General features: G+C 42.2%; 1 protein-coding gene across 1 annotated transcript in view; it reads right to left on the bottom strand.

Annotated features, from left to right (window-relative positions):
• Positions 1–13,166: 13,166 nt before the first annotated feature.
• Positions 13,167–15,502, bottom strand: part of LOC132354208 (zinc finger protein 577-like) — a 67,215-nt gene continuing 64,879 nt past the window's right edge. The window contains exons 7-8 of the mRNA XM_059905933.1: positions 14,256–14,435; positions 13,167–13,789 (exon numbers count right to left, since the gene is read on the bottom strand). Of these exons, the coding sequence (XP_059761916.1) occupies positions 13,737–13,789; positions 14,256–14,435 (233 nt within the window). The 3' untranslated portion in view covers positions 13,167–13,736. The remainder of the gene's footprint in view (positions 13,790–14,255; positions 14,436–15,502) is intronic.

Raw genomic sequence — 15,502 nt, 5'->3', positions numbered from 1 at the left:
CCTCCGACGTTTTGGTATTGTTTGGCCTCACTGTGCGTCGGGCACGTGGACTTCCGCTCAGTAACAAATACATTCAAGAAGGATTCTGTGTATCTTGAATAGTCACAACCTGCCCAGTCATTTGTTTTTGTGAATACTGTGATACAGGGATCAAGTTTCTTTTTTCCTCTGTATAGATAATTGTCCCAGCAGCTTTATTTAAAGTGAGTCTCTTCTGCACTGTTGGGCAGTGCCATCTCTATCATAAATCAAGCGTCCATGTCTGTATGGCTCTGATTTAGGATGTCGTTCTGTTCCATTGCTCTCTCATTTATTCCCGGGCCAATACTACTCTGTTTTAGTTACGGGATCATTTCTAAGTCTTAGGTCTGATAAAGCAAGGCCGCCTACTGTATTCTTTTTCTACAAGAGTGTCTTTGTTCTTTTGGCCCTGTATATTTTCACATAAAAATTTACCTCAACTTGTCAACTTCCACACACACACACACAAAACAGTCTGGGATTTGTACTGGGGCTGCATTGAATCTATAAATCTTTTGGGTAATGACATTTATAGTATGAAGGCTTAAAATTCATGAACACCATGTATCATTCCATTTATTCTTTAATGTCTCTGAATAAAGTTGATGTTTCTTACAGAAGTCATTTTTTAAATTCATTTCATGATACTTGACATTTTTAATGCTCTTGTAAATGGTATTTTATAATTTCATTAACCTTTGTTGGTCATATACGGAAATACAATTAACATGCATATTGATATTATACCAAACAAACTTGATAAACTGTCTTATTAATTCTAATAGCTTTTGTGTAGATCGTTGTATTTAAATTTTTAAAACTTCATATTTTCCCTCTGCCTGAACATCCCCACAAACCAGCTCTGAGTACACTGACCAGGCAACCATGTACACCAGTGTAATGAGGTCGGTTCCCTGCCTCGAGTTCCTCTTCCTACCTTCCCGTGCCTGTGACCTAGCGTCATTCAAATGCACCAACGAAATCTCCTCCAGTCTTTTCTTGTGTACTCCACCCTGATCCGCCAATAAGGGCACTTCCCCATGGATGCTTCCACCCCCCCTACTTGGTAGAGCCTGGTCCCTTGGTGCTCTCTCCGACGTGACCTCTCAACATGCAGTGACTCTTGTCTCTCATGACCTGGGAGTATAACAAACTTTTTTCCCCTGTACCTATTGAGTCCCTTCTTGTGGTCTCACCTGACTGACCATCACCTAAAAGAACACAAAACAATTATTCTAGATTTTTATGTAAACAGCCATATCATCCTTAAATAGTGAGTTTTCCCCATCATTTCACATTTTTAAATCTTTATTTTTCTACCAATTGCACTGGTGAGAACGTCAGTCCAATGTTGAGAGAAGTGATGATGCAGCACTCTAGCCTTCTTCCTGATTTCAAAGTTTCTCCTTTAAGTATGACGTTCACCAAAGATTTTTGTAAATTCCCTTTATCAAATTTAATCATGCCTATGTGATTAAGCCTCCATTTAAAAAATCCATAAACCACAGAGAGCTTCTGGGTAGATGAACGCATCCAAGTGCCAGGAGGGTGGGGCCCTCCATCTCCACAGCGACAGAAGCTCCGGCATTTGTCTGCACGTCACCCTTAGCCAGACCTAAGCTGCTGATGATGTCTTCACTTAGCCTCATTGCGCTTTTGAGGGCACAAGGAAGTTCTGACTGTTCTGGAGTTCTGAGGTCTGTACAGCAAAGAACATATTCCCTGGGCAATGAAAAGAGCATCTGGCAGGGAGGACTCCAAGGATGCCTTTGGCACAGGGGGGATTCTGACACATCATTGTCATACTTTCCTTCCGTTCTTCTGAGATGCTTTCTTTTAGTTCCTCAAACATATTTATAATAGCTGATTTAATGTCTTCGTGTAGTAAGTCTGACATACGAGACCCCTCAGATAGTGTCTATGGATTGCTTTTTTTCCTGTGTAAAGGCCATACTTTCCTGTTCTTTGTGTATCACTTTTTTTGTCGAAGCTAGACGCTTTAGAAAATACAATGTTGTTACTTTGGGTGTCAGATGCCCCCTCTCCTCAGAATTCGTTGCTACTGCTGTTACTGTTGTTGCAGTTTGTTCAGTGACGTTCCTGGTCTGTTTCCCTTGCAGGGGGCAGTTACTAAAGTCTCTGCCTGGTCAGCTTCCTTAGTTGTCCTGAGTCAGTGAGTCCTCCACCGTTTGCCAAGGGTAGTTTATGCCTTAATGCTCCACTACTTTATTTTTTCTTTAATTTTTTATTATTTTTAAAAAATTAACTATAGTTGATTTACAATATTGTGTTAGTGTCAGGTGTACAGCTTCAGATTCTTTTCCATTATGTTATTACAAGATATGGAATATAGTTCCCTGTGCTCTACAGTAAATCCTTGTGTTTATCTACTTTCTATATGGTCATGTGTATCTGTTAATCCCATACTCCTAATGTATTCCCCACCCCCTCCCTCTACTACTACTTCGATGCTTAGGCGGTTTAGGTTTACAAGTCTGCCCTAGCCTTCTCTTCCTGCTGCAGGATTTCAAGGTCAGCCAGAGGTGAATTATCAGTGACCTTCAGGTCTTCTCTGGGCATGTACATATCCCTGTGTAGGTGTGTGGCCTTTTAGATCCTCAGGAATGTGTCAGAGTGTTTAACAGCTCCTTGTGAACATCTTATTCTTCAGACATTCCTTTTAAAAATTTTGGCTGAGCTAATGTTTTCCCCAACTGGTTTTGCGGCCTTAAGCTACCACAGTGTTAAACAACTGAGACTGTTTTTTGACAAATGGTTTTCATGGCTACTGTAGCTGTGAGGTAGCTGTTTTTCTAAAGCTAGTGCAGAACTGGGGAGGGGGGATGGGAGTAAACAAAGTTAGAACCCCACTGTTTTTACTGAGGTTCAAAATTTTTTCTTGACTAAAAATGCTCTTCAGGTTGTTTGTACGCCTTTGGTTAATTTCTAGAGTCGTAAAAAGTTGACTTTAATCATTTTTCCAGTATTTTTTAATTTTTTAAAATATCTTTATTGGAGTATAATTGCTTTACAGTGTTGTGTTAGTTTCTACTGTGCAACAAAGTGAATCAGCTATACATATACATACATCCCCATATCTCCTCCCTCTTGCGTCTCCCTCCCTCCCACCCTCCCTATCCCACCCCTCTAGGTGGACACAAAGCACCGAGCTGATCTCCCTGTGCTATGCGGCTGCTTCCCACTAGCCATCCATTTTACATTTGGTAGTGTATATACGTCCATGATACTCTCTCACTTCGTCCCAGCTTCCCCTTCCCCCTCTGTGTCCTCAAGTCCGTTCTCTATGTCTGTGTCTTTATTCCTGCCCTGCCACTAGGTTCATCAGTACCGTTTTTTTTTTTTAGATTTCATATACATGTGTTAGCATACAGTATTTGTTTTTCTCTTTCTGACTTACTTCACTCTGTATGACAGACTCTAGGTCCATCCACCTCACTACAAATAACTCAATTTCGTTTCTTTTTATGGCTGAGTAATATTCCATTGTATATATGTGCTACATCTTCTTTATCCATTCATCTGTCGATGGACACTTAGGTTGCTTCCATGTCCTGGCTACTGTAAATAGAGCTGCATTTTTCCAGTATTTATGTTGCTTTCATAAAACACTGGGTTTACACAGGTCCTCTGCTATTTTGGAAGTCCTGCCTCCTCACCTCATTTAGTTTTGCACAATAATTTAATAGGATACAATTTATTAATTTTATAGGTAAATACCCTGTCTTATAATAAGCTACTTCCCATGAGCTATAATTATTGTTGGCACACAAAGCCAGCACTGCTTATCAATATACAATATTGCATCCGATTTAATAATTGCCCTAATAAACCATTAAATTTATGATATATCCCCAAATTATTTCTGTCCAACTTCACTTCCATCCTTCCATCAATGACTTCAAAGGAAAAACAATCACAAAGCATCAAGATAACACTAACACTTATGCACTATTGTATTTATCTGATTGTCTGTCTGCCTTCTGAGTGAAGCTGGAAGCCTCCACACGGCTTAGTCAGTGTCGTCCAAATCTTTCCATCATCAGTATCTTGGGTGTATGTCTGTCATGTGCTGGACATCCATATATCCTTGCTTGAATAAGTGATTAACCAGATGATGTGAAGAAAAGAGAAAGTGTTGTGAATGGGCCATTAGTCATGTGGGATTTTTTTTTCACCATGTAAGAGCAGAATCTTGGCGCTTGGAGATCCTGAAGGAACAATATCAGGGGGCTGAGGGTGGGATAACATGCTGCCAGAAAGGCAGCAGTGTGCTGCACCCAGAGGTGAGATTTGGAAACAACATTACAGATTGTAAGGATAGAACGGGTGAAGTAAAACAGAATGAAGGTGATTGCTAGAAGCAGGACAGTTTGAGTGGCTTTTGCCTCAGGAGAGAATCTGTGAGAGTTTCTGAGGGTGTGAATATGCTTCACTCGCTGGTGGTGTCTACGTAGGAGAAGGCCCATGTAAACACTGGCCCCAATCATGAGTCCCATGAACACAACATCTGGCAAAGTCATGATAATTGTGAATTTGGCAGCACTAGACATTTCAGGATTTTTAGAAGAACATAGCCCATAATCCCGTAGCTTCATTGAATTGCGAATAGGCCGATGAGCCTCTAAATTTATGGGGACAAAGATGTTTATCAGCAGGTTGGAGATCCAACATAGGAAGCAGGAAGAATGGCTGTTCTTCCAAGCTCTGCCCTTGAGCCCCATCCACCCACCAGTTCTGGGGCTGATGGTGATTGCCTGAAAATTGCTCAAGAGGCAAGTGGTGCAGAGAGAAAGGCCTCGGGCTAGTCTATGGATGTAATAAACAAGTTTACACCGAGTGTTGCCCAGGATGTGTGTCACTCCCCAGGTAAATATCATCTGGGGGAATCCCCTTGAAGAGAAGAACCAAGAAGTTGGCCACAGCCATGTTGGTAAGAATCAAGTGTATGGACTTCAGGGCATGACCAGTGCAGGATGTGGAAGCATAGGTTGAGAGAAGAAAGGTATTCCCCAGGACCCCAATCCCAGTCTGGAGCAGGAAAAGTAGCCTCAGGATCGAGTCACCAAAAATCATTCTCACAGGATCACGGGAACAAGCCGTTCAGAAAAGAACCTGAAGGTCATGAAGTTAGAATTCAGAGTGAGAGCACCAGTCACAGATTTGCTCCAATATTCCCAGTTCTGATAGGAACTCTTGGGTCCTCAGGAACTCCCCTTTCTGAGGATAGAAATTTCAATTCTGGGGAGGGGACTCTACACCAAGGAGCTCAAAATTGCCACTCAGAGTAGCCGTCTTGGCATATGTCTGTTTATGCTCATACAGCTATGCAAAATGGTTCATTATTTAGTCCATTTCCCAAATCCTTCAGTGTATATGTCCAGGACACAAGCTCCAAGATATAAAGCCTCATATTTCATTTCAAAAACTCTTCTTAAACATCTACTATATGCCAGGATAGGTTGCCAGTACTCATATATACAAAGATTAACTGACCTGGATCATTGTTTCTAACAGCAGAGGGCCTAGTGTGGCAGACGCATGTATAAAATACCATAGAATGAAACAGAAATCGTACCGTGAATAAAGGCTATAAATGGTATTGTGGAAACATGTGTCAGGGATTCCAGCACTTAGGGATTCTGTGATAACAGACAGACATTTTTATTTTATTAATTTAGTAAAATTGTTCTTCCAACTTATTCAATTAATATGTGTATACCTTATTAAGGAATAAAGTAATACAAAGATATAGAGAGGAAAAAGTTCATCTGTGTCCTCTGTCTCTCATTTCTAGTCTTATTCGTCTCTCCCCTGAGATAACCATACATTTCAGGGGTGCATTCTCCCACACCTGTTCATACAACAGGTATGTGTGTGTTAGCAATCAGTAATAAGTACAGGATTAAATGGGTCACTTACATTTAGAAATTTAAAGCATTCTCTCTCATAAGACATGGGCCAAAGAAAAAATCATACTGGAAACATGGCAGTAAGAAAACAATATACCATGGCCATGTAAGACCAGGAATGCAAGGAATTTTATTGACTAAGTTCACCATATATATCTTTTTTTAAAAAATTAATTAATTTATTTATTTTTGGCTGAGTTGGGTCTTTGTTGCTGCGCGTGGGCTTTTCTCTAGTTGTGGCGAGCAGGGGCTACTCTTCGTTGAGGTGCGCAGGCTTCTCATTGCGGTGGCTTCTCTTGTTGCGGAGCACGGGCTCTAGGTGTGCGGGCTTCAGTAGTTGTGGCACATGGGCTCAGTAGTTGTGGCTCATGGGCTCTAGAGTGCAGGCTCAGTAGTTGTGGCGCACGGGCTTAGTTGCTCCGCGGCATGTGGGATCTTCCCGGACAAGGGGTTGAACCTGTGTCCCCTGCTTTGACAGGCGGATTCTTAACTACTGCACCACCAGGGAAGTCCAGTGGCCATTTTTTTTAATGACCACCTACAGAGTTAGTTCATTAAAGAGTGAACAACAGCAGGCAAATCCTGCTGGGCTGACACTTGGAAGAAGTGTGGGCTTTCCATTTTTTTAAAATGGGCTCTGTTCCTGAGAGCAGGCTGTAGTTGAGCACCATGCACAATGCCTAAAGCCCAAGTAAATCCCCCATAGCCCTGCTGGTCTAAAGAACCAAAGGACAAAATTCAGGATAACCACAGAGGCTGCAAAGTAAAAGGAAATCTGAAAAAAAAGAGAGCCACAAAGGCAGTACCACAAATTTTAGATACAACGTCTATCTTAAGACTCTGGCTGAGCCCTGAATGTGCATGCATGGGGTAGGTACAAAGCAGTCCCCCACAGCCTAAAATAACTGAGACTTCAGAATATGGTGTTTAAGTTTAGGCAAATTATCTGTTGAAGAAAAAATAACCTATACTCTTTGGGGAAACACAACAAAAATTCAACCTCTACAATGTATCAGTATACAATCCAAAATTACTAAACATACAAAGAAACAAGAAAATGTAACCCAAACTCAAGATAAAAAATAATCAATGGAGACTAAACCCAAGATAACTCAGATGTTGGAATTGGCAAACAATGATTTTATATTCTTTTTTTTTTTTTTTTTTAATTAATTAATTTATTTGTTTATTTTTGACTGTGTTGGGTCTTCGTCTCTGTGCGAGGGCTTTCTCTAGTTGCGGCAAGCGGGGGCCACTCTTCATTGCGGTGCGCGGGCCTCTCACTATCGCGGCCTCTCTTGTTGCGGAGCACAGGCTCCAGACGCGCAGGCTCAGTAGTTGTGGCTCACGGGCCTAGTTGCTCCGCGGCGTGTGGGATCTTCCCAGACCAGGGCTCGAACCCGTGTCCCCTGCATTGGCAGGCAGATTCTCAACCACTGCGCCACCAGGGAAGCCCCCAAACAATGATTTTAAAGCAGATTTTATAACTATGATCAAGGGAATAAAGAAAAGTAGTAACTATATAAGGAACCAAATGAAAATTCCAAACATCCAAAATTTAAAAATCACTGAATATGACAGAAGAGTCATTGGACTTGGAAAGAGATCAATAAAAATTAACCACTTGAAAGAGAGAAGAAAGATGCGGAGGAAAATAGAGTGGAAAGTACCTGTGAGAAAATATTTTTAAAGTATAAAACAAATAAATGGATTTTCCCACAGATAAAGAATTATAAAAACCGGATAAAATATTCATAAATGACTATTTAGAGGAACCAGAAAGCATCCCCAAACATACAGAAATTGAAGGACAGTTTACACGTACTTGATAAAGTGCAACCACAAGGATTTATGGCCTGAAGCTAGGGTAGCAGAATCTATATTGATGGCAGTGGAACCTATGTCAATGGCAATGGAAAACAGCAGGCCTTAACCATCTCAAAGTGCCAGAGAACAGAACTTAGGGATTTTTTTTTCTTTTTCTTTTTCTTTTTTTGGCCGCACCCAGCAGCTTAAGGATCTTAGTTTACCCACCAGGGATTGAACTCTCACCCTCAGCAGTGAAAGTGCAGAGTCCTAACCACTGGACTACCAGGGAATTCCCAGGGACTTTTTTTAAAAGCTGGAAATTTATAAGGGAAATCCTGGAAGTGGGAGAATTGAAGAAGGAATAAACACTCAAATCTAAATATGAATTCTTCCCAAACCCCTGACACCCAAACTGCACAGAGGCGGGGGCGATCCCAGAGGGCCTGGGGAACTTCTCTGCAACTTCTAAATTATTTCTAAATAAAAAGGATTTAAAAAAGTGCTTAAAGTTAAATGATACAGAAAATACTCTGAGCCTTAGAGTTTCTATTAGAGCTACTAGTAGAGGTAAATTTATATCCTAAATGTTGATATAAGAAGAAAATTAAAACTGAACAGGGGACTTCTCTGGTGGCTCAGTGGTTAAGAATCCGCCTGCCAATGCAGGAGACATGGGTTCGAGCCCTGGTCCGGGAAGATCCCACATGCTGTGGAGCAACTAAGCCCGAGCGCCAAAACTGCTGAGCCTGTGCTCTAGAGCCCGCGAGCCACAACTACTGAGCCTGCGTGCCACAACTACTGAAGCCCACGCGCCTAGAGCCTGTGCTCCTCAATAAGAGAAGCCACCACAATGAGAAGCCCACGCACTGCAACTAAGAGTAGACCCTGCGCGCCGCAACTACAGAAAGCCCTCGCGCAGCAACAAAGACCCAACACAGCCAAAAATAAATAAATAAAATTAAAAACAAAACAAAACAAACCTGAACAGAAAATACCAAACATTTAGTTAGTAAAACAAATATTCCCCTCACAAAAAAAAAAAAAAGCAGAAAGAAAGAACTTAAAATAGCACTTTTAATTACCACCATAACTGACCTAGGATAGGCATACCTGGAAGGTCTCTTTTAAGTATTGTTTTCTTTTCAAATTATTTGTCATTTTCTCCTCTAAATGAATTATAGGATCAGTTTAAGTTTTGGTTGAAATTTCTCTGAATTCACAGATAAAAACAGAGCAACTAACATCCATATAATATTGTGAGATATATTTCTTAATTATTTCCCCTTCTTTACTGCTTTTAAGGAAATGATTTTTACTTATTTTCAGCTTGCACATTTCTTCTTAACGTGTTTTTTTGGGGGGGGAGGCTGCATATTGATTTGCTTCTTATTTTCTAATTTTTCTTGCTTGTGTACAAGAAAGCTATTGATTATCATCTCTTATCCCTCTAACAGAACAATCCCATTGCTATTCATATTCTTTCCACTGATTCTCTTGGACTGTCCGGCAAGGCTGTTATCAGCAAACAGTGACGATGTTGAATCTTTTCTCCCATTTAAACCTGACTGCACCCTTGCTTCCCTCCCACGCGTTCTCCAAAGCAGGCAGACTGGTACATCTCAAACCTGATTTGTATCACATCACTCCCCTAGATAAGCTTTGACAGACTTCCCAGACTATTTAGGATAAAAGACAAAATCTTTCATCCTGTCCCAGCTTTATCTTCCACTGTTTCTCTCCTCACCCAGGACACTTCAGTTACACAGGTGTCTTTTTGATGACTTGAGATTTCAGGCTCATTCCTACATCAGGGACATCTGACATTCTCTTCTTTCTGCCTGCAGCGTTTCCCACAATCTACTGTATATACCGGCATAGTCATTATTTTGGTCTCAGCGAACATCACTCTATCTGAGAGGCCACCTCTAATCCTTCATTCTAAATTAGGTACCACCAGTTGTTTTCTCTTAGAGCAAAAATTCTTTAGCTTTCATCCAGGTCTCTTTCTGCTATTTACCTAAGATTCTGTACTTAATTTGCATTTCACCCCTTGAGCTTAAATTCAGTACCAGCAGGAGGCATGTTTGTCCTGGTATCTCTACCCAGCCAGCACTCAGCGGAGTACGTGGCCCGCAGGACATGGTCAGCAAATTTTTGTGAAACGATGGTAATTGAATTTCATCGGCACCATGCTCAACCACTCCCCCATGTGGACGTCAATCACATTTCTGGAGGCACCACAGTTACTCATGGCCCCATAGGAGGCAAGGTATATGACTGAATTTTTGACATTTTTTTTCCTAGTTAAAATACACACACACACAAACACAAAGGATTTAAAATAACCCTGTAGATGAATTTAATACCATCTTTACCAACAAACAAGAATGGTTTTCAAAAATAGTTAATAAGCAGCAAATTTCTCCAGGATTCTGCTTTTTCCATTTTAATGTCATTACGGTATACCAGGGAACAAAGAAACTTATATACTAGAATAAGCTCTTACAACAATAAAAAATGATAGTTTTGTTTGAATATCATGAGGGACTCGACTCCACATACTAAGGGGAAAGTGCGTCCCCAAAAGCAGCTGGGCCTGAAGAATAAAGGTTGAAGATCTGGGTTAGAGTCTGGGACTATTATATTAGATCTACCTACAAATCAGTTTGATTGCCACCATATCTCTGCATTTTGTGATCTATTTACGTCTTTTTTCTAATGTTTCTCCTTCAGCACAAATTTTAACAGGACCCACTTGCATGTCTGTCCGGAGAAGACTTTTCTACATATAAAGTAACAATGTTGGGCTTCCCTGGTGGCACAGTGGTTGAGAATCTGCCTGCCAATGCAGGGGACACGGGTTCGAGCCCTGGTCTGGGAAGATTCCACATGCCGTGGAGCAACTAAGCCCGTGAGCCACAACTACTGAGCCTGCGCACCTAGAGCCCGTGCTCCGCAACAAGAGAGGCCGCGATAGTGAGAGGCCCGCGCACCGCGATGAAGAGCGGCCCCCGCTTGCCACAACTAGAGAAAGCCCTCGCACAGAAACAAAGACCCAACACAGTCAAAAATAAAAATATAAAAATAAATAAATTAAAAAAATAAATAAATAAAAAATAAAGTAACAATGTTGGCTCCAAAAGAGACCTGAAGACAGCACTGCTGAGCTCCTCCACAATTCCCTCTCCCACTGACCTTAGTCAACATGACCACCCTTGTTTACTCCAATAATGAGGGGTCCTGCCAGGGTCAAAGACTCTAAAACATGAGAGAGAATGACAGCCGGGTTATGGATCAAATCAGGCCTGGGCGAATTACTGTTTCCTTCCAAGTTAACTCTTAGAATGACACGTGGGCCTGATACATCAAATCCTACCATATCCCAGCCCCGCTCTAGGCTCACGATGAAACGTGCACTGTAATCCATGTTTTGTGAGACCAGAAAAATAAGGATACAAAGAGTGACAATGTACTGAGTACTGACCCTGCGCCAGGCACTGCTCTCACAGTTTTATTTTTTATTTTATTTATTTATTTATTTATTTAGGCTGCATTGGGTCTTCGTTGCTGTGCACGGGCTTTCTTTAGTTGCGGCTGGCGGGAGCTACTCTTCGTTGTGGTGTGTGGGCTTCTCATTGCGGTGGCTTCTCTTGTTGCTCTAGGCGTGCGGGCTTCAGTAGTTGTGGCACACGGGCTCAGTAGTTGTGGCTCCTGGGCTCTAGAGTGCAGGCTCAGTAGTTGTGGCGCACGGGCTTAGTTGCTACGGGGCATGTGGGATCTTCCTGGACCAGGGCTCGAACCCATGTCCCCTGCATTGGCAGGTAGATTCTTAACCACTGCGCCACCAGGGAAGTCCCACACTGTTTTAAATATAATGGTTCATTTAATCCCCAGATAACCTAGGGAACTAAATCCAGTAATTATTATTCTCACTTGGCAGGTGATAACAATGAAACCCAGAGAGTTGAAATGTCCTGCCCAAAGTTACACAATTAGTTAGTGGCAGATGGTGGGAGTTCAACCCAACATCAGGTTCTAGGGACCCTGTCTTTATCCACTTTGTTTTGCTATAGTTGAAAATTTTCTGCAATAGGACTCAAGATGTCTGCTGAGTTTGCTTTTTCCACCCGGTGCTTGGTGCTTCATGGGTTTCTCTTTATGGAAAAAAAAGAAAATCAAACTGACAGCAGGGACAAGGGGGATAAACCTTGAGTACTGCAAGTGCCACAGAGGCAAGCATCAGGCAGAAATAAATGTGAAAATGAAAATGGAATTGTGAAGAACAGGTCAAGAACTGGTGAGTCAGGCACACTCAGACTTGCTCCTTGGAGCCGGGGGCAGTGATGTTTGAGAGAGTTCCCGGCTGCCAGAGTGCTGGAAATAAACCCTGTATCTTCAAGGAGACTGACTTGAAGACAATAAAAGAAAAGGCAGGATGGATTTGGAAGAGACCTATTCACATAAGGGGGAAGTATAAAGAGAGATATGACAAGTGGAAGTGATTAGGAAGATAGAAACACAGATAAAGAAGGGGTGAAGTTAGAACAGAGCGACCAATTTCTGTATTTCGAATCCATTTTCCAGTAAGTGGCTCACAGTCTGTTCAGAGAAAATACCAGGAGATACAATTTATTGATGAGCTTTCACATGTAGGGCTACAAACAGGCCCTTCATATAAGTTAATACTGAATGCTCAGTGTAAAAGAATATTCTTATCCTATTTTACATGGATGGAAAATGAGGCAGAGAGATTTTTTTTTTTAACTTTCTCAAGGTCACTCAATTCCAGTAAATGGCAGGCTAGGTCTGATCTGACCCAAGGTATGTAAATACTGTCTGATTATTAGTTTTTAAAATAAATTTAAATCAGACTGGTTTCTCTTTTGTTACTAGATTAAAGGTGACTCAGTATGGAAGTTTCTAATTCAAAGTCAGTCAGTGGATAATTCAAATCCTACTAGCCAATTTTAAGAAAGCAGATTTTTGATAAACAACAAAGTCCTACTGTATAGCGCAGGGAACTATATTCAATATCCTGTGATAAACCATAATGGAAAAGAATATGAAAAAGAATGTGTATATATATATGTATATATATACACACACACACATATATGTGTATATATATGTATATGTATAACTGAATAACTTTGCTGTACAGCAGAAATTAACACAACATTGTAAATCAACTACAATAAAATAAATTAAAAAAAAAAGAGAAAGCAGATTTTTTTCCCCATTTAAGGTCTAAGGGGCACTGCATCACAAAGCCAAAGCAAAAAAGAAAAACATGGATCTGTTTAAAGGGGTTATCCTTCTCTGCTATGGAAATCTTTGCTGAGAAGAAATTCCTAAGTACATCTTCAATAGCCTTCTTTGCTGAATAAGAGATAATGTTTGGATGTACTGTCTCATTATTCGTAAGTTTTCTTAGGATTAATTCACTGGTATACTGGTAAATGTGGGTGTGGTCTAGATATAGTCTCTCTGTCTGTCTCTCTCTCTCACACACACACAAACACACAGAAGAGTCATTCAGATTCATCCCACAAAACCTCCAAAACAACACAAGACGGAACTGGGAAATCAATATAGATTTACAGAGAGATAGGGTGAAGTCTGATGACAGTGTGGCCAGCTGTGTGTCTGTCTGGCTGCAAATACTGGCTCTAGAATCATGCAGGAGAGACCGTCATGACTACCATTTGCTAGAGATTTGCTGTGGGCCAGCTTATCACCCTCTTTAATGTTCATTCACTCTATTCAGTATTCAGAGTGACACTGTTCCTATTCCTGGCTCACAGGTTGGGAAGCTGAGATTCATTCTCAGGAGCTCCCCATCCCCCAGACTGTAGGAGGCAGAGCCAGGAATTGAAGATAAGCCGCTCTCGCCTCCAGAGGCTGGACTCTTACTCAGGATTGCTTTTAGACTGTGCCTTTCAGTGGCAAAGAAAAGCATACAATATTATAAACCCTCTAGGTCCCACGGCCGTGCGTTTCTCCAGGTCCATCCAGGTTCTGGAATCTGTCTGTGAGGGCAATAATGGAGCAGTGTGAGTCTGAGTGCAAATGTGTGTGCAGAGAACAGGGACCACAGCTGAACAGTCTGAACATTAACCCTGAACTCTAGACATCAAAATTTCTCAACTCTGAGTCTAGTTCTCAGTGGTTTGAGTTGATGGAGAACCTAGTCTCCAATCTTAAAGGGAAAGAACAGGAGGAAGAAAAGCAACCCTTACCCTCAGGCTGGCCTCAGCCTCGGCAATGTCCATTCCCCTTCCAGCCGAGTGTCCACGACCATCTACTGCTGCTGTGGGGTCTCCGCTGTTACACCTTCCCCACCCCTCTCTCGGTCCAGGAAAGAGTCCAGCTGAGACAGAACCGTCCTGAGACCCAAGGGGAAACCTCTGTCCTGTCCAGTTCCTCAGCTGCTCTCTCCTCTTAGGCACCGTCTCCCAAGCCTTGCTCAAGTCCGAGCCACAAGGGAACACTCACCAGGGTTTCTCTCTGCTTTGGAAACGGACAGCAGGACTGTGGCCGTCAGTAAATACGTGCCATGTAAGCCAAAGCGGTTATGTGTCTTGAGATCCCCTGAGTTCAGCTCCCCCCAAAGCGCTGCAATTACTCTGTCACCTGTGAGGCACCGACACTGTCTGCAAAGGGACTGCGGTGTATCTGCAAAGAAGCGGTAAACGTCAGTCCCAAGCCAGCATCCGCAGTTCCTGGGGATTAAGACAGAATGAATTAAGGGCGGGTGCAGCTGAGGGGGAGACTTTCCTGAGTCCACTGCTGTGAACTGCGCGTGTGTAAGGCAGCGTGGGACAGACAGGGCACTCAGCGCTGTGCTGAGACGGCCAAGTGGATCCTCATCTCCAAGTCCTGCCCCAACCTCACCCCCAGGGTCATGGGGATGAGATCTGTCATGTTCATACTGGACTCTGCGCTTCAGTGTTATAACAGGGAAGAATAACTCTGACTCCATATTAGATCTGTTTTTTACTTTAACTTTTGTGCTCTGTTGCCTGTGCTTAGTCATGCTGGCTCTGCACCTTTTGTTAAAAAAAAAAAAGTTGCCGATAGCCTGAAATATACAGGATAGCCTATTCTCAAGGCTCTGACCTTTAAGAGTCCATTCATATAGAGATAAAAAGTTGCCAAATAGAGAATAACATTTGTCTTGTTGGAGGTTTACAGGAATTACGTGACCTGACCTATGCGGACAGCTGAAAGAACAAAGGATTCCTACACCAAGAAGTTTGCAACAACTAACCACACACCTCCCTCGCCTTGCCTTTAAAAGAGATTTGCTGAAACCCTTTGAGGAGTTTGGGTTTTTTTGGTTTTTTTGAGCATGCGGCACCTGTCTCTCTGCATGGCCCTGCGATATAACCTTCTCTGCTCCAAACTCTGCTCCAAACTCCGACATCTCGGTTTGTTTGGCCTCACTGTGTTTCGGGCACAAGAACTTGCATTAGGTAACAGTGTGTCATTGTTAAGGACACGACCTGTGCCTGGGGCGCTGGGTCATCTAGGTATTGGGAAAGCTCTCATTCAATGCTATTCTCACATGCTTGCAGGAGCCCTGGGCATTCCTGCCAGTTACACCCACCTCTCATTCCCAAATTTGTCTTCTTGAACCATCTTGGGGCCAAGGCAGCATAGTCAACAAAAGCGACTCCATTTGCCATTTCTGAAGGTGCTTCCACCCTAATTCTTGAGTCCCTACTATGAATAATGATACA

Source organism: Balaenoptera ricei, chromosome 19 (assembly GCF_028023285.1).
Source record: "Balaenoptera ricei isolate mBalRic1 chromosome 19, mBalRic1.hap2, whole genome shotgun sequence".
Taxonomy (NCBI): Eukaryota; Metazoa; Chordata; class Mammalia; order Artiodactyla; family Balaenopteridae; genus Balaenoptera; species Balaenoptera ricei.
This window is presented reverse-complemented; position numbering and strand designations above follow the sequence as displayed.